The 19839-nt window shown below is 37.6% G+C and overlaps 2 protein-coding genes and 1 non-coding gene across 3 annotated transcripts in view; 2 read left to right on the forward strand and 1 right to left on the reverse strand.

The window, feature by feature from the left end:
• Positions 1-16591, forward strand: MEIOC (meiosis specific with coiled-coil domain). Its single transcript, XM_089901322.1, has 8 exons — positions 1-379; positions 875-1009; positions 4257-4414; positions 6435-6539; positions 8687-10556; positions 11061-11195; positions 13811-13991; positions 14427-16591. The coding sequence occupies exons 1-8, from the start codon at positions 257-259 to the stop codon at positions 14654-14656; spliced, it is 2937 nt and encodes a 978-aa protein (XP_089757448.1). The 5' UTR covers positions 1-256; the 3' UTR covers positions 14657-16591.
• LOC115803083 (small nucleolar RNA SNORA11) lies at positions 6750-6879 on the forward strand. Its single transcript, XR_004023707.1, has one exon. It is a non-coding gene; the product is annotated as a small nucleolar RNA SNORA11 (small nucleolar RNA).
• Positions 12731-19839, reverse strand: part of CCDC43 (coiled-coil domain containing 43) — a 15376-nt gene continuing 8267 nt past the window's right edge. Inside the window, exon 5 of the mRNA XM_022565173.2 lies at positions 12731-19542. Within this exon, the coding sequence (XP_022420881.1) occupies positions 19355-19542 (188 nt within the window). The 3' untranslated portion in view covers positions 12731-19354. The remainder of the gene's footprint in view (positions 19543-19839) is intronic.

Genomic DNA, 19839 nt, shown 5'->3' on the forward strand with positions numbered 1-19839 from the left:
GCGGCCCTGCCATAGGGGGCGGGGCGAGGCGGGCAGGTGCCAGGTCGCGTGCTGGTAGCGAGCCGGTGCAATGTAACGGCCTTTCCCCTCCACCCCGCCCCTCCCTCCCTGCTCTGGTCTCCGCACCCACAGACCGGCTCCAGGCAGAGCTGTGGGCGGCGGCGGCGGGGTGCGGGCTGAGGAAGCCGGGCCTCGACGCCCCCTCACCCCCGTACCCGAGGAGCTGTGCCTAGTCCAGGAGGGGCTGGAGGGCACCATGGAGGTGAGCGGCCGAGACGCCCGTCCGCCCTCTTACCCCCCAGGCCTGAGGGAGGGACCTGAGGTAACCTGCGGGGACGGTCCGGGTCCGGGTGTTGGCCGGCCTTGGAGGACGGCGACGGTGAGGAGAGACTGAGGAGCGGGCGCGTCCCTGGACGCGGGTCTCTGAGGCGGCCAGGCCGGGCGGGAGAGGCCGGGTCACCAGCTAGGAGCCCCGACGGGGCGCCCGGGCCGCGCCGTGGGGGTGAGCGGGGGGCGCAGCGGTCGGTCAGGCCGGGGCCTGGGGGCGCGGTGCGGGCTGACAGGACGGGCGGCCGGGCTGGGGCGGGAGGTGACGGCCCGCAACGCCCGGGCTGCCGCTACCTCCTCCACGTTGGGCCGCGGCGGCGCTGAGGCGGAGGCCGGCGGCGAGGGCCCGTCGGGTGGGCGAGGGCCGCGCCTCGGTGTCGGGCCGGAAGGTGGAGAGGGAAGCCGGGGCCCCCAAATGAGTGTCCTGGGAACTGATTCCGGGTGGAGCTGGGCGCACAGCCGACGTGGAGCCGTCGTCCGGCCGTTTCGGTCCTGGCTCTAACCTGCGTGATGTCTCTCTCCCGTTTCCTATCCCCGTTTCGTGCAGCGGAAAGTCGCGTTACGTGGGGGTGCGAATCGCTGCTGGAACCTCAGTGTCGACGCCAGCAGTCGGCTAACAGATGTCTTCAACAGCGTGATGTTGACTGGCTCCCCTTCCTTCTATGATTGCTACAAGTCGCAGGTCAGTTACTCGGCTCTGCCTTTGTTAGAGGATTTTTTTCTCCATCAGATCCAGCACCACCCCCACCCCCACCCCCAGGCCATTCACATAGGTGTTTAAATTGCTCCATGTTTAGGACCAGACACCCGGTAACAATATATTTTTTTAAATAAATTTATTTATTTATTTTTGGCTGCGTTGGATCTTCGTTGCTATGCGCGGGCTTTCTCTTGCAGCAGTGGGGTCTATTCTTCGTTGCGGTGCGGGGGCTTCTCGTTGCAGTGGCTTCTTTCGTTGCCGAGCACGGGCTCTAGACCTGCGGGCTTCAGTAGTTGTGGCACACAGGCTCAGTAGTTGTGGTGCACGGGCTTAGTTGCCCCGCGGCATGTGGGATCTTCGCGGAAGGAGGGCTCGAACCGGTGTCCCCTGCGTTGGCAGGTGGATTCTTAACCACTGCGCCACCAGGGAAGTCCCCGGTAACAGCATTTTAAATACAGAGTCTGCAGAATACACACTGGTTTCAAAAAAAAGTTAAGGAATAAGATTTTTCGTTGATTCTTATTTTTGTCTTGTCCTCAGCATGACGTGATGCCAGAAATGTAAGAAAAATCTGTATTTACTAAGACCATAAAATATTTCTTCCTTCCGGCGTTTATTGTAAGTCGGTGCAAACATACGTTTTATAATTTAAATTTTTCTTTACTCTTTTATTCTCTGGCTCTAACAATGTCTTTGATGACATGCTGCCTTTTACCTCACGTAAAACATTTAGTTTTGTTGTTAATCGTGTTAAATTAAGCTTAGGTTAATGTAAGCCATTTTCATTTGAAATTATTTAACCAGGACATCACTGTTGATATTGTTATACTTTGAATTATAACAATATCCTGAAATAAATAATTTTATTTAATTCACACTACAACATTGTATAGTATTATACCCACTGTACAGATAGAGAAACTGAGGCTCAGAGCATTTGACTTGTGCCCTAAGTGACAAAGCCCAAGTGGAACCCAGCTCTTTTTCACTGCCAAGACCAGCATTCCACTGCTCTCTGTAATGTTTACATGACTACTAAAATTTACTTGGATTTAATTTCAGTTGATTAAGCATAGCAAGGATAAAGTGATACATTTTGCAGTTATCTAGACTAATTAATATGCCAACCCTAAGCATTTGCATATTTAATTCCCAGAAATATTTTGACTGAGAAGGATCCAGATATTTAAAGTATAATTGTTTGAATCTACCACATTACTTTAGTTGCTTGTTTTATCCTGGCATATTACAGTTAAATCAGTCTTTTAAAAGGATTTTTTCTAATACTCAAATCTTACTTTAAAATATAAAATATACTTGAAATAATACTCCCAAAATACATTTAGTTTCAAATACTGTTTACTTCATTTGATATTATATAATGTGAAAATGCTTATTTTGTTTAAGCAACTCTTTCAAAAAATGAACAATTATTTATGTCACTTTGGATACTTCAAACCTAAAAGAGAGTTAAGGGGGTCTGTGATAAAAACTGCAGAACTAAAGGAATAAAATTATGAAAGGTTCTAACAATAAAATACTTTATAAAAGATACTGCTAACAAACAGAAATTTTGGAAAGGCAGTTTTTAGTGGCACTCTTAGCAAAATCCCTTCTGTGCCTCAGTCTCTCCAGCTTCAGAATAGTCAACAAAATATAAGCTATAAATGAGAAAATTATAATGTGTAGGTTTCAAATAGTAATCATAACTGGAATTTAAACAAATGGCTGTAAAATATTTGAGATTCTTGAAGGTGAGTGATTAGAAGGTATTAATTTTCATATATTATTGGTATAAACTCAGTGAATGTTTAAACTGTTGTTTTTCAATTATCATGTCTATGAAGAACAAAAGTTTAGGAATGTTTTGATCTAAACATGTTTTATCTCTTTTTACATAAATTTCGATTAAGAGAATGAAAGCAATTAGAAAATATTTTTAACCAGGATTATATACCTTCTATATTTATAAGAAAATACTATTTCTACTGTGTTTATGCCTGGATATTTATAGTTATTACATCTCACGTTTTACTAGCTCCTTATTTGGAGAGTTAAAAAGTGTGAATCTGGGCTTCCTTGGTGGCGCAGTGGTTGAGAGTCCACCTGCCGATGCAGGGGACGCGGGTTCGTGTCCCGGTCCGGGAAGATCCCACATGCCGCGGAGCGGCTGGGCCCGTGAGCCGTGGCCGCTGAGCCTGCGCGTCCGGAGCCAACGGGAGAGGCCACAGCAGTGAGAGGCCCGCGTACCGCAAAAAAAAAAAAAAAAAAAAAAAAATTGTGAATCTATACTTTCAGACTATTTTAAGTATTTAAAATTTGAGGGGGCAGTATTTTCACTGTACCTCAATCCCTTTGGGAAGGAGGCAGGACTTTTAATAATTCATTAAAATCTTAAAACTCAAACTTTTTATCTTATTTACTCAAAATTCATTATAGAAGTGTTAAGAAAAAAGAAAATGAGCTTGTTTTTTCTTCTAATTGTAATATCTTTAAAATTTCTTAAGATATAACATGTCTCATCTCATTTTTACACTTTCTCTTGGAAATAGAAACTAGGCTGAAAATTAAAGATATTGTTTTAAAAGGCCCTAATGTAGGAGTAAGAAGGCCTTGAGATTGGGCTTTAGTTTTGTCACCTCTTAGCTCAGTAACTTTTAGCCTCCATTTCCTCATTTTTAAAATATAGAGAATATCCATGTCATAAGATTGACTGGATACAATAATGTTTGTGGAATTTCTTTGAAAATTCTATGTAAATGTACATTCACTTTTTTTTTCACAGATTGGGGGCAGTAAGACTGAGTTTTCTAAATGATTTATTAAAAATAATACTGCTATAGTCCACATAATGCTCATCTGTTCAAAAAATTAAAACTGCAATAACTGTAAGTGTTTTATACCAGTGATAAGCAACAGGTACTGAACGGGACCAAAATTTTCTTGGAATAACAACGCCCACTTGTTTACATACTGTCTATAGTTGCTTTGGTGCTAGGACAGCAGAGTTGAGGAGTTTCAATAGAGACCTTAACACAGCAAATGCTAGAATATTAATTATCTGGCCCTTTACAGAAAAAAATCACCAACCCCTACTGTAAAGTAAGCTTAAGTGGCTAAGTCTAGATTTGTCTCCCAACTCCTCAAATTTCCTATTATTTGGCTAATATTCTGTAATAAATGCAGTTTTGATTGTGTCTGGTATACAAACATGTCTTTAAAATTTCAGAGTGAAGACAGTGTTGACCTAAGGCAGACCTATGCTCCACTTTCTTCATCAACAGAATATGCAAGTTCTATAGATTCTTCACTTTTCTATGCACCATCGTCTACGTATGGAGATGATATTAAACAGCCCTCTAATTCTCAGATCAGTGGAAAGAACAGGTAAATTAATAAATTAGATTTCTCAGGCTAAATGAAGTGTTTTTAAGTTTGATTACATGGGAACCTAGTTGTATTAGCTCTTTGTTCCCTATATCAGCATTTTTATGTTATGGCATTATAATTTTGTTTATCAAACTTTTAGGAAATCTTAAACGGGATAGTTACGTGTGTATAATTTTTTCTTATTACTTTTTTTTCATTCATGAGAGGCAACCCTGAGTAAATCTTAAGTTCCTCTTTCTAAAGATAACTTATATAAATGAGTTACAGTTTTTCAATCTATTTTTTTAATCCAATTCTAAATCTTCGGTAATTTTTCCTTCACAAGTATACAACAAACAGGATTTTATCAAACATAAGATACTTTAATTATTTTTCTGTTCAATTCCAGTAATAATAAGGGCCTATTCTATGTCAGATTCTCTCCTACTGGGGATATTAGAATTAACATGGCAAAAATTATCCCTGCCTTTATAGATCTTACAGTAATGATGATGATGATGACGACAACTTGTCAGGCACTGCAAGTATAGTGAGGTTTAAAAGAAGTAGTATAGAATATTATGGGAGCTTACTGCCAAGAGAAGCTTAAGGGAGTGACACTACCTTTATGTTAATTATAATAAGGGAGCAGTTAATAGAGGCCGATGCATCTTTAGTTTAACCAGGACATAATTATTTTTAAAATCTACTAATTAATTAAATAATTGTTAAAAAAATTTTAATTTGGTAAGTTCTCTAAAATAGTGATTTTATTAGAAGGACTATATAACATATAATTCCACAAAAAACAAAAATATTTTTTAAGTTGATACATGTTCATTGAAAAACTTCACACTTTACAGAAATATATAAAGGCAAGCAGAATTTTACCATAACCTTGCCTCTCCACCTCCCAGTAACAACTATTAACAGTTTGGTATATATTACATAGAATATTTTTCTAGATATATACTAACATTATTAAACAAAAAAACTTTATATTGAATCTTTTTGAAATAACAAGATGTAGTGGAAAAAGCATTAGACTTGTAGGCAGACCATTTATTCAGCAAGTGTATAGTAAGGCATGGCAAATCACATGCCCTTGCAAAATTCAAGTTTCTTAATATCACACATGATCATTTATTCAACAGCTTAACGATTACTAATATATTCCCTTCCTGTGTTATGAAGATCAATGAAATTTTGAATGTTATGCAAATATAAGGTATTTTTATTTATTTCTAAAATGTCCTAACACTATGAAATGATAGACATAAAATATGAAAAAACAAGAAATTACAATTTAAAACAACATATTACTTCTAGGAACAAATTACCCCAAATCCATAAGCGGTAAAAAGGCACCAATTTTCCATCTCCTTGTGGCTTTTACATTTTGTATTATTTAGATAGTTTTAGTCACTAGGTAGGATTTCGGGTACATGGAGTACCAGTCACTTCTTCGGCAAAGATTTAGGGGTAGCCTCCAAATCTTTTACATTTAAGGGACAACTGCAATGTTGCTGTGATATCTAGGATGACCATATCACATTTCACTTTTTAATCCAACGTTTAGTATGAAGAGTCACAAAATAGAGCAACAGGTTCATATGGTTTTCAAATCACAAATGGAAAAACTGAGCAAGTGTTGTTGATGTAATGATGTATACTAGGACTAAACATGATTTCAGGAGCAGCCATGGTACCAACCGTGTCTGCAACATCATGGATCAGAGATTTGTATCTTGATCACCTAAAACGAATAGCATGTGTTTTGGAGAAATAAGAGGTAAGCATACATTGTGAACTAGACATAGGATTTGGAATGAAGGAGAAATACTTATGTAACATAAACACTATGCTAAAGTGGAAAATATTCTGAGTTCCTGTTCCCTTTTTATTTGAAATGATGGTATAGAGTCAATCCAAATATTTTATCGAAAAATAATGGCGGAATAAGTCTGGAAATAGAAATCAATATATTGTATTTCAATATGAGCAAAAGTATTTACATGTGATATTCATTTATCTTTAGGAGTCAAACAGAAAGAAATGACTATGGTAGTGAAACAGACTTATATGGACTTGTGTCTAACATTTTGGAAGAGCAAGATAAATCACAGCCATATTTCACTGAGGGGTTAGTATATTATATAAGCTATACAGTGTGTAGTAAACCTTTAAATTCCCAGGTACTAGATTATCCTATTAACTTTTATTTTTAGTTAATAGAGGATCATCTGACAGTAGACATCTTAATTCAGATATTTGTTTCGAGAAGCCTTGATTTTGCTGTGGTGCTTGCCATACAATTGAAAGTTTAATTTGCTATTAAGAACTTTCATTTGTTGGGGTGTGCTTAGAGCAGGGGGTCTGAAGAAATGGCTCGTCTGTTTACAACATACCCAACAGGAATCTGGGTTCATTGTGACAAGGGGCACAAAACCTGTGGCCTTCCTATGAACAAATACCCAACACGTATCCCCCTGCACCTCCATGTGGCTGCTGGGCAGGACCAGTGGGACAGGGCTCAGCACTGGAAGGAAAGCTACAGCATGCAGTGGGGGAGTTTGCCACCTGGAGCCTGTCTGGTCCACGTGTGGGTGGGCCATGAATGGTCTTAAAGGCATAAAGGCTTTGAACCCCTCTCTTCAAAAAAAGCAGAAAAATAGATTCCAACTATATGCCATTCTGGAAAAGGCAAAACAATGGAGACAATAAAAAGATCAATGGTTGTCAGGAGTTTGCGGGGAGAGGGGAGATGAATACATAGAGTACAGAAGTTTTTATGAGGGGTGAAAATACTTTGTATGACATTATAATGATTTTATGTCATCATACTTTTGTCCAAACCCATAGAACATGAAACACTATTCACTTCGTAAAGTGAACCCTAAGATGAACTAGGGATGTTGGTGATTATGATGTGTCAATGCAGTTCAGCCTTGGTTAAAAAAAAAGTCTTAAAAAGAATTAACACTCGGGGTAGACGTTTTTGGCAAAACTTTTGTTTCACTTTTATATATGTATACACATTATATATGTGTGTGTTTGTTGGATTGTGACGTAAAATGTGCTGTTTAGATTAAAAAAGTTTGCAGGCTACTGTAGTTATACTGGCAAATAAAAGACTAATTTTTTTTAAAAAAAGAACTTTCACTTGGAAACTTGCATAATTATTCTTGCATAATTCAGAGCTATTTCCCTTGAGTTCATGAGCTAAAATTTGGCTTAAAGAATATACATTCCAAGGACTTTTATACTTATACCTACAAAAATAAAACTATCATTACTGCTGTGCAGAAGTATGTATGGATTTTATTCATACGGTAAAAATTTTTTAAGTATGCTTTAATCGTTTTATTTGGGTGTGGAAGCCATGTTATGCGGCACGTGGGATCTTTAGTTGCAGCATGCGGGATCTTTGGTTGCGGCCTGTGAACTCTTAGTTGCGGCATGTGGGATCTAGTTCTCTGACCAGGGATTGAACCTGGGCCCTCTGCATTGGGAGCATGGAGTCTTAGCCACTGGACCACCAGGGAAATCCCAGCACATCTTTTTTATTTAAAAAAAATTGAGGTCAACAACACTTTTGTATTATATAATAACTTAATTAAAAGAAAAACTTATTTTGGTTTCTACTTACTATATATAAACAATTCATGTGGGGACTTCCCTGGTGGTCCAGTGGTAAAGAATCTGCCTTCCAATTCAGGGAACACAGGTTCGATCCCTGGTCGGGGAACTAAGATCCCACATGCTGCGGGCAGCTGAGCTTATGCGCCTCAATGAGAGAGCCCGCGTGCCACAAACTACAGAGCCCATGCGCTCTGGAGCCCGTGCACCCCACAACTAGAGAGAGAAAACCCACACGCCACAGCTAGAGAGAAGCCCGCGGGCCGCAACATAAAAGAGCCTGCATGCCTCAACAAAGATCCCACGTGCCGCAACTAAGACCCGACACAGATAAAAAAGAAAGAAAAATAAATTAAAAAACAAAACAATTCATGTAAGACCATGTAGTCACCAGCCTCAGGCCTTAGTATATGTCTCTTGGGAAAGTATAGTGAAGACATATTAAGATTAAAATGCATATTTATATAGCATATAGCACATTTCAAGTTATAGTTATTTGGATGTAATGGCAGCTTATAAGGCAAAGTTGGAAAGGATTAGAGATTGGTGAGGTGGGGCAATATAAATGTTTTTGAAAGCCTTTCCTACCTTCTCCACTAAGAAAATACTTTTAAAACCTAAATTGTAATTAAATGTATTTACTTGTTCTAGGACCTGCTCCTCCAATTTAAAGTCAGTTTGGCCAGTGAACACAAGCAGATTTGCAGATCACCATGACCTCTTAACAGAAACCAAAAGGCCAATAGATACAGCCATCTCTCAGCAAGCTTTTTATACTGGTGAATCTGTGTCAGCAGTGGAAAAGCAGTACCTGCATAATAGTAATCTGATACCACAACAAAAAATAGATGAACTTTATCATGGATTTACTGGTTTAGACCTTGAAGAACAATGGATGTACCCCTCACGAAGTGATCATTCTAACTGTTACAGTATTCAGACAAATGATACAGCTAAGACGACATTTCAAGAATATCTATCTATCAAAAACTGTTTTACACCCCACATTGGTCTGTCTGACATCATGAAAGAATCAGGAGTTGATACCTACTCTTATGGAAGAGAAAAAATATGTGCTAAAGGTCTTGAAGCACCATTACAGCAAAAGAGGGCAGAGATGTTTCTTTCCCAATTTAATAGATACAATGAAAATGCAGATTATTGTAGATACCCAGAATATGCTTATCCTAATAAGGCTAAGCTGAATAAGTGTTCAAATTTTAGTGTCCAAGATAGTAAAAAATTAGCCAGCGGCACACCTGAAACACCAACTGTAGAAGCAGACACCTACACAAAGTTATTTCAGGTTAAACCAGCAAATCAAAAAAAAATGGAGGCGACAATACCTGACCAGCAGAATTTCACATTTCCAAAAACTATACCACATCTGACAGAAAAACAGTTTGCAAAGGAAGCATTTACTGCTGATTTTGGCTTAAAATCAGAATGTGGACTAAAACCTCACACAGCTTGTCCAGCTAATAATGATTTTGTCAATGTCACAGAAAAGCAACAGTTTACTAAACCTGACCCCCCAAATTCTGAGTATTTTAGGTCAGTGAATTTACTAGCAAACTCAGCAGCATCTTCAGGCAGTATCAACTTAAACAGACCAACTTGGATGAATGTCCAAACAAAAAATAACGCTCTTATTCCTTATCGAAGTCAAGGTAACTTGATGAAATTAAATACTCATTTAAATGCAGCTTCAAAAGGTTCTAACCATTCTTCAGATTTCCTGCAACTATCATCTACAAATTTAACAGCAAATAGCAATTTATTTCAGAAGTATTGCCAAGAAAACCCTTCAGCATTTTCTAGTTGTGATTTTGGTTATAATGGTGCAGAAAGAATTCAATCTGTCAGTCACATGAAAGGACTGACAAAGACTGGAGAAGAAAATCTCTTTGAATCTGTTACCGATAAAAAAATAAAGCAGCCAAATGGATTTTATGATAACTATTCAGCTCAGCAGTATGGGATCATTGAAAATGTAAACAAACATTATTTTCAAGCTATGCCCCAGAGTGGCCATTATGACCCTGAGGAAGGGCCAAAGCATTTAGATAGCTTATCTCAAAATACATATCAAGATCTGCTGGAGTCACAGGGTCATTTTAATAGCCACAGACAGGGAAGTGGAGAGAACAATATTAATAGCCGTGTGAATCGCACACAGGTGTCATGCTTTTCTAATAATTATATGATGGGAGATTTAAGGCATAATCAGAGTTTTCAACAACTTGGTTCAAATGGGTTTCCCCTAAGATCCACACACCCACTTGGCCATTCAGTTGTTCCACTGTTGGATTCCTATGATTTGTTTTCTTACGATGACTTAAGCCATTTAAACCCGTATTTCAATGATATGATGTATGGTGATAATTCCTTTTCTGGTTTTGTGCCAACTTTTGGATTTCAAAGACCAATTAAAACCCGTAGTGGACCAGCCAGTGAACTTCATATTCGTCTAGAAGAGTGCTATGAACAATGGAGAGCATTAGAAAAGGAGAGAAAAACGGTAACACAAAACTATCCATTTAGGTGTAACTTAGTATATGCCCTTTGCCTATCTTCATTTTATTTACCTTAGTGTAGCTTAAGAAAGAGTACTTGCCTTATTTTTAAGTTGCATTCTTCTATAATGTGTAGTATTTGTTAAGTTCATGACTATAGAGAATTAATTAGGTAATTTAGAAACTAAAAATGCTTGGGGTTTAAAAAAATTTGTTATTTTAAAGTTTATTTTGCCTATTAGGTAGACTTTTTCCTTAATGGGTTAAAAGTTTATTTCTTTGAATTTTCTAAGTATTAAACTATTGGAGTGTTTAGGTATTTTATGCATTAAGTGTGACAGAAAAGTACTGTGGTACTGTGGTTTGTATTTGTTGCCTTTTGATACCAAAACAATTTTTATCTAAAGGAGTAATTTTCAATTTACTTCTTAGGCCTATGAGAAATATTATTCATGATTGAATCATATTTAGAAAATTTAGCATCTAAAAGTTATATAATTTTTTTACAGACTGAATTGGCTCTTGCCAAAAATTATCCAGCGAAAAAGGTATCGAGTACTAATAATACTCCAATTCCAAGGCTAACCTCCAACCCATCTAGAGTTGATCGCTTAATTGTGGATGAACTTCGAGAACAAGCCAGAGTAAGCTGTGAAAATATCCAATAGCAGATTTTTTAAACTGATAAAATTTTAAAATGCTTCAGCAAGTTAGAATTCTGAAGGATTTTAAAATCACATTTATGTGTAACTCTCTGAAATGTATTCTTTTCCATGTTTGGACCTAGAACTATTAGTTATTTAGGAAAGGGAAAATAGCCCCACTCAGTCATTGAAATAGTAGGTTTAATAGTCTAAGTGGTTCCTCTTCAAGAAACCCAAATTAGCAATGGAACTAATCCTCAACAGAAAGAAAAATTTTTTTAAGCAAAAATCATTTTGCCTTTTACAGGGAAAGTCCCATTTCTTAGTCACAAACATTTGTTTCCTAGCTTCATGAGCAAACTGCTTGCATTATACAAGATAGTAAATTAACAGGAAATTACCATATTTCATTTTCTTAACTCTGTACTCTTAACTTTATTTTTGGCTGCGTTGGGTCTTCATTGCTATGCATGGGCTTTCTCCAGTTGTGGCCAGCGGGGGCTACTCTTTGTTGCAGTGCATGGGCTTCCCATTGCGGTGGCTTCTCTTGTTGTGGAGCACAGGCTCTAGGAGCATGGGCTTCAGTAGTTGTGGCCCACGGACTCTAGAGTGCAGGCTCAGTAGTTGTGGCAGACGGGCTTAGTTGCTCCGCGGCATGTTGGATCTTCCCAGACCAGGGCTTGAACCTGTGTCCCCTGAATTGGCAGGCGGATTCTTAACCACTGTGCCACCAGGGAAGCCCACAGAGTCTTATTTTATTGAACATTAGTTTCTTACTTGTACCATGCTGTCTTTAAAATACAGATATGAACTACTTCAATGGAAAAAGATTGATTTTACCTAGCTTTCAGCCTCATTCAGTTGTAATTTTTAATCAAATTTGTAAATTTGTACAATGGAATTTATCAGTGGTATAGTCAGATACTGACATGGGTTATAGCCAAACGTTATAAAAACTTAGGTCTTCTGTTTTTTTCTTAAAACTGTTCCAAGTTAAATTTTCTTTTTCTCAGTAATACATTTCTAGGCAATAAATCAAAGGATTGCTAACTGTGGATATTAAGAAATATACTTTTTCCAGCCTTACTTAGGCTTCACCCTAATTTAGAAGGTTATGTTTATAGCTGTTATAATAATTTTGTTTATCTATATTTAGCAACATTAGATCAGTAATACACAAAGGGCAAAAATATTTTTATCTGTACCACTTTCTAGTTTGCTGGTTTTGTGGAATTCTGAAAAAAATCTTTTAAAAGTTTATTAAGGGCTTCCCTGGTGGCGCAGTGGTTGAGAGTCCGCCTGCCGATGCAGGGGACAAGGGTTCGTGCCCTGGTCCGGGAAGATCCCATGTGCCACAGAGCGGATGGGCCCGTGAGCCATGGCCGCTGAGCCTGCGCGTCCGGAGCCTGTACTCCGCAATGGGAGAGGCCACAGCAGTGAGAGGCCTGCATACCACAAAAAAAAAAAAAAAAAAAGTTTATTAAAAATCACCTGTGTAAATTTCTTTCTTTACACTTATCATTTATTCAAAATGATTGTCTTATTTTAAAAATACATAATTTGTAGTTCACTGGAGTTTTTTCTATGGTATTTTCTTTTGTTGTCTTATTTTCCCCTCAAGAATCTGGCTGGTTGTACAGTTGGGAAGAAAATATTTTATACCTGTACACTTGTGTTTTCTCCATGAGCTTAAACTGGGATAGACTTATTCCAAAGAAACTTGATAGGAGTGTGAGGTTAGAGGCATCATTCAGGTGCTTATTAATTGAGAGGTATTTTTCTACTCTCTCCAATCACTGAACACCAAGTTCTTAATGTGAATTTTAAATCATTTAGCTCCCAAATGCAATTATTGTATTTATTTGATGTCCAAATCCTACTTACTCAAAAACTGCTCTTTCCTTACACCTTCCAAGTTTAGAATTTGAAACAAGTTAGGCATATACAACTATGAAACGTACTACCCTTACTGATATACAGTGCTCTTCTTTAAGCTTAATTAACCAGAAGATTGAGACTTCCTGATTTTCCTTAGCAGTTTTGACAGTTATAGGATTTATTTTGTATTAGTTCAGCATAAGTTTAAATTGGTATTTTCTGGATTATGGATTCCTTAAAACTACCGCTAGCCAGTATTATTTCTGATTTCCAAAAGGAGAACTTTGGAGGCCCAGAAAGGAACTGCTGAAGTCAAGATTAATCAATCTAGGATTTCTCCTTTTTAGCTCAGTTTTTTTCCCTTTTAATTACAGTAACTCCTAATAATGCTCTATTTGCAGGCTATTCTCTTATTTGCCAAAAAGAATGTCATATCTTATATTTGCACTTACTGTTAATAACATGGAAATATTTGAATGTTTGACTTTTTCATTGTTGCTTATTCCCAATAACTGACTACCCTTAAACCTTTTAGAATTAACATACACAAATAGGTACAAAAGACTGACTTTCCATCTTTGTTTCCCCCAGCATGGTGTCAGGACATAGTAAGCATTCACTTATTTATTGATTATTACTGCTCTCATCTCTATTCTGCTTCATTGAAGATTTGTTTTAAGTTACTGACAGGGCAATGTGGTTACATGCCTCATCAAAATTTAAAATGTTTCCCTCAGGTTGTGACTTTACTGGGCAAAATGGAACGGCTTCGAAGCTCTCCCCTTCATGCCAGTATCTCTACAGCTCTTGATAGACACTTGGAGTCCATTCACATTGTACAGTCACGTAGAAAGGACGAAATTGTTAATGCTTCAAATCGGCAAAGGCAAGGTGTTCCTAGATGCCAAGATGACAGAGGTACAAACATTAATGCATATTCTTTTGATAAGGCACTGAGATAATTTGAATGTTAATAAAATCAGACTCTAAAGTTAAAAGGTTGAATTTCTAACATTTATACTTATCTAAAGAATAAATTGTTAAATGGTGCCCACATAATTTACTCCAGAAGCACTTTGATCTATTTTGCTAATATTACCCATTTAATTATAATAACTCTGTTAAAGTCTGTGTTCTACCTAAAGCATAATCATGGTTATACAAGTCAGAAATAAATACAAGTATCAACACTTTTAAATATTAAGTCAAGTACTTTGGTTAGCTCAGTCAATAGCTATCCTTCTTTTATAAAAATAATGTTTGATCATTTAGTAGCACAGCACGGGGTTTTATGAGTTAAGGGGTACTTAAATGGCATCTGATATGAACTGACCCCAAATATTTCTTTTACAGATGTTTTTGCCCTTGCTTCAGCAATTAAAGAGATGTGTGTGGCTACTCGGAAAGCACGCACTACCCTGTGGTGTGCACTGCAGATGACCTTGCCAAAAACAGCCAGTACAGCTGGCCAAACAGATGTGGAAAAGGCTTTACAAGATATAGTAAACTGTGAAGATAAAGTCCATGAAAGCCTAAATAGTAGCAATCCAATGAACCAGAGAGGTGAAGCAAACAAACATTAAGGAAATGCCAGCAGAAAGAAGAATAAAAAGCCGATAAGTAAATGTATCAAAACATGCTAAAAAATGTTAATGAACTTGTCAAACTTGAAAATTTCATTACATTAATTTTCTTTCAGATTTAAAGGTAATACCTTAATGAAGTCTAACTTCTATTTAAAAATCTTCTATTTGGAATGAATCAGATGTAGTTTAAAGTGAACTCAAAGCTAAAGTTGACTACCCTAGGGGTTCCTGGGTAGTCAAAGATAACAAGTTTAAGTAAATTAAATATTTCCTAACAGCTAAAATATTGCTGAAACCCATTCTGCAGTGCAGGTAAATGCAAATGTGAAATTCTTCTAGAAGATGTTTCATTTAGGTCTGCCTTAATAAGTATAATTCCAAATAATGAATCTAAGTGACTGTAACCCAATTATGGCTACAGTCTAGTAACCAAGACATAGTTTTGATTGTGATATAAAAGTGTTTTCCTTACAAAACTGGATAATACCTAGGGAACAAAGGAAAACAAGGATGAACCCAATATTCATGTAAAAATTTAATATTTAAAATACTACCATATTTATAAATTTGAAATCTTAGTACCTAAGTATATGGAGGAAAATGCATCTGATCCTCCTAAAGTAGGGATAAAAGTGCCAGTGAAAAGACCATGCAAGTTACTGAATATAAAGCCTGTTCAAATCATTTGTGTATATTCTTTAAAATTTAATTATACTATCAATTATTAAATATTTCCAGTTTTAAAGTATTTTAATTGAATCAAAAACAAAACATTTCCTTTATCTGGATCTTTTAGACTTGATGCACAGTAACTAAAATAATGATTATTGTTTTAATATCCTTAGTTTGCTGCCTTTTATGAGGGTATCACGAAGTTCTAAAATGTATTTTTTTAAGGTTAATCTTTAGCTTAGTTTGCAATTGGTTAGTGTATATTTTGTGTAGTTCTGTTCATTAGTTTGCTTCTGTATTTTTTTAAAAGCGTTCTTGAAAGCTTGGCTTTTTCTGTTTCTCATCACTTAATATCTTTGTATGGAACCTGAGTAATTCATTAATATGAAATGTTGGTATTATGTGACTCAGAAGATCTTGGGTTTTAACATTTCTAGCATGAGTTAAACTATAATATAATGTATTGATGAAATTTAATTGAACTATCCTTGACTAGAAACACTAATGTTTCAAATGTTGGTGTTTTTCCTAGTTTTAGAAATCCTGGTATTAAAAAAAAAAAAAAAAGTGTAATCACACCACATAAATTTTCTTTAGATGATATTCAGAAGAAACTGATTGAGAATGCAGGATTAACTGTAGGGAGAAACACTTTGATCACTGAAATGCCTTAGAACTACCCAAATGAATTACATTGAGGGTAGTCAAATAAAATAGATCATCCCACCACAGTCACTGCATAGAAAGTGGTTAAGTTTGACGTAAGACATGTTGGGTGTTATGAAAACAAATATTGAACTGAATTTAGTCTCTCAGGAAAAATAAATAAATTACTTTGTTGAAAATATTTAGTTTCATTTTTTTACATGTTTGTATTAGTTTTTTTTTAATATTTACTTATTTTCTTTTATTCTTTTTTTGGCTGCGTTGGGTCTTAGTTGCAGCATGCGGGATCTTTCCTTGTAGCGCGCCAGCTCTTTGTTGCGGCGTGTGGGCTTCTCTCTAGTTGTGGCTTGCGAGTTTTACTCTCTAGTTGTGGCACACGGGCTGTCCAGGGCGCGTGGGCTCTGTAGTTTGCAGCACACGGGCTCTCTCGTTGAGGCGCGTGAGCTCAGTAGTTGTGGGAGCCGGCTTAGTTGCCCTGCAGCATGTGGGATCTTAGTTCCCCGACCAGGGATCGAACCGGCATCCCCTTCATTGCAAGTCGGATTCTTTACCACTGGACCACCAAGGAAGTCCCTGTATTAGTTTCTAACATTAAGAGTCACTCATGCCAGAAAACCAATTAAATTTCATTTAACTGATAAGAACTGGTGGTAAGTTTTAAATTTCATTATTAACACATAAATAATAGTGTTAGTAGATAATAAACCAATGCCATTCAGATATCCTTAGATCTAACCTGACCTCCTTCAAATAAATTTTTGTTCTGCCTTTGTGCTAATCCTGGCAAACCAGAATAAAATTTCTGGGGAAACTTTTACATGACAGTGGTCAGAAATTAAACACTAGTCCATTAACAAAATACAAACACAAAAATTCTTTGAAATTCTGTTAATCAAGTCATGCTTTGGATAACTCGTTAGTAGGTTGTTCCTTTCTATTGTATACCCTCTAATGGATGGTTCTTAAGCATTGTACTTCTGAATTACAACCTATGAATAATCTGGTACTATAACAGTTTAGAGGGTTGGGAATTAATGTTATGACCGAAATTCCAAATTTGGCCTAAAATGTCAATCATACCACAGAAAATATGGTTGTTTAAAATTTGCCTTTTGCAGTATTGAATATTTTAGACATAAAGGATTTACTGGCACCTGAGTTAACTGGATAACCTTACTCAAAGACTAATGAGCTGATCCTCTTTTTCTGTTTAAGCATTAGTTCAAGTGTACACTAACTATAACCTATGTAATAGAGTCCCAGAAGAAAGAATTGCCTACTGTTATAACAGATTGAAACTAGAACCCTTCAGGGGTCTATGGATATAACCTGACTCTGCTTCAGAGACCAAAATCAAGGTGAGAACCAACCAAAAGTCCAAAATATGGGTTATTAAATTAAAATAGGCTCTCTCATATGCTATCTGTAGCCACAGCCACATATGAAACTAAGACTCCAACAGTACTTCAGAGACTTCAAAGCCAATCTACTGACTGTCCAAAAGAGAAGGTAATCTTTCTGATCTCCTAATATCCAACTCATAGAAAGGAAAACTGAGGCAGAGAATTTATGGATTCCAGGAAGAGGTTCTACTAGCAGAAGAGATAACTGGGCTAATCAAAACATAAGTAAAATTCAAACCCATTCCTAAGTGACTATCCACACAGAACTCACTTGCAGGTGGAAGGAATCAGAATAAATCAGAAGACAGTGATTTAAATAGTTTATTTTTTTAAAAGGTGGTTATTTAAAAAAAATTTTGCAATGCCACGGTTATAGGAGTGTATAGAGGTGACACATCATTTCCTTACTCATGCGTTTTACCTTCCACAGAAAGGTAAAAAAATTTGTTAATCTCATAGTTAATGGTATAAAACAGAGGTCAGCAAACATTTTCTCCGAAGGGCCAGGTAGTAAATATTTTAGGCTTTAAAGGTCACATAAGGTCTCTGTCACATATTCTTTCTTTTACAGCCCTTTGAAGATGTAAAATCCGTTGTTAGCTTGCACCACACAGAACCAGACTGGGCAAAATTTGCTTGCTGGCAGCTGTTTGCCCACCCCTGGTATAAAATATCTACTTTCTGTCTTGACAGAGGAATTGCTGTCTTCAGGCTTCTTGACAGTCTACTGCCTGAAGTAGGGAAAGGCCTATTTACAACCGAATGTGGCTTGTGACAAAAGTAGACATAGAGGAGAGTTCCTACTCACTTTTGACTCTCCCAAGCAGTTTTTCCATTCACTCACTCATTCAATAAATTTGTTGCACCTACTATGTACACTCTTAAATATCTTTGTGTTAGCAGAGATTTCCAGTGTTTCTTCCTTAAAAGGGTTTCTTTTAACTTGTAAGTATCAGGTCCTTATATGTTTTAGGGCAGATCAGGATTAAAATCTCTACAAGCACTCAAGAGGATTCATGATTATAAAAAATGAATCTAGCTAACAATGATATCCTTGCACTCAACACTGACACATCCTTCTTAAAATCACAGCCCAGGGCTTCCCTGGTGGCGCAGTGGTTGAGAGTCCGCCTGCCGATGCAGGGGACACGGGTTCGTGCCCCGGGCTGGGAAGATCCCACATGCTGCGGAGCGGCTGTGCCCCTGAGCCATGGCCGCTGAGCCTGCACGTCCGGAGCCTGTGCTCCGCAACGGGAGAGGCCACAACAGTGAGAGGCCCACGTACCGCAAAAAAAATAAAAATAAAAATCACAGCCCAGATAAGGAAAAATATATAACTATCTCTTATTAAAAGACACTTTGTTTCCTACCATAGGCTGAAACTTTTAAAAAATCTCAAATGTAGAACATCCACCAAATAACTTCTCATTTTCCTAGTTTGTTGCCATGTAACATAAAGTCTGGATCCAGGTGGGGCTCTTCATCAGCTTCCTATTTCAGCCATAAAACAATACATTTAGGGGTGAATACTACTTCTGAAGCAATTGACACTCCTACATTTCATCTCAGGGAAGGAGTGGTCATGATTCTGCTCCTTCAGGACAAAAACTGTCAGCTTTCTGAATATTCCTGCTCTTTATCCCAGGTGAGGGAAGACTTTTTAAAGTGGCCAAAAGGAGTACAGGACTTCAGTATTAAAATATAAAGGTTGCCCCCATTCCAGATCTTTGGTACAGACATCAACTACAATAATCTGCTTACCCACATCACAGAGACATGGCACATTTTGTAATTAGAAGTGTTTGTGATTTTCCTTTTGACCATGTAAACAAAAGGGGAAATGCCTTGGGAAACCACTTTTGCAATGTTTTCTCATTTCTCTTAAATACACAAGTGCACAACCAGTTCTCCCTTTGACCAAGTTCATGAGGAGAAAGAATAGAGTGGACCAAGGTTATCGCTTTCGCTCTCCTCTTTGAGTCCTTTTCTTTTCCTTTTCCTTGCGCTCCTGCTTGGCTAGCTTGTCCCTCTCCCTCTGCAGCTTGTCCTGTTCCTTCTTCCTTTGGGACTCATCCCGAAGAGAGTCTCGCTCCAATTTTCGGGCATTAAGGACATCTTCCAAGTTGGTGTTTCGAAACAGGGCTACAGGTGAGTTAAGGGATGAGGGTCCAGGTCACACAGGTCTCAACTACTGCTCTCTCCTCATTCTTGCTGTTGTCTCTCTACATGCCAAGTCTTCAATACTCTCTACCTATCCCTAGTCTTAAAAAAAACCCTTACGTTTATCTTTGGTCTAATGGGAAATCCTAAAACTACCATTAGTAAAAAATTAGAATAAAAATCTCATTCAGACTTATCTGAGTGTTAAATATTTCATGAAAATGAAATTTCATTCTACAATAAGTACTTATATCATTCACTGACGCAATATTGTATAGT

The sequence above is a fragment of the Delphinapterus leucas genome, chromosome 19, assembly GCF_059928025.1.
Source record: "Delphinapterus leucas isolate spDelLeu-1000000601 "Yukka" chromosome 19, BTC_Dleu_Yukka2, whole genome shotgun sequence".
Classification (NCBI taxonomy): Eukaryota; Metazoa; Chordata; class Mammalia; order Artiodactyla; family Monodontidae; genus Delphinapterus; species Delphinapterus leucas.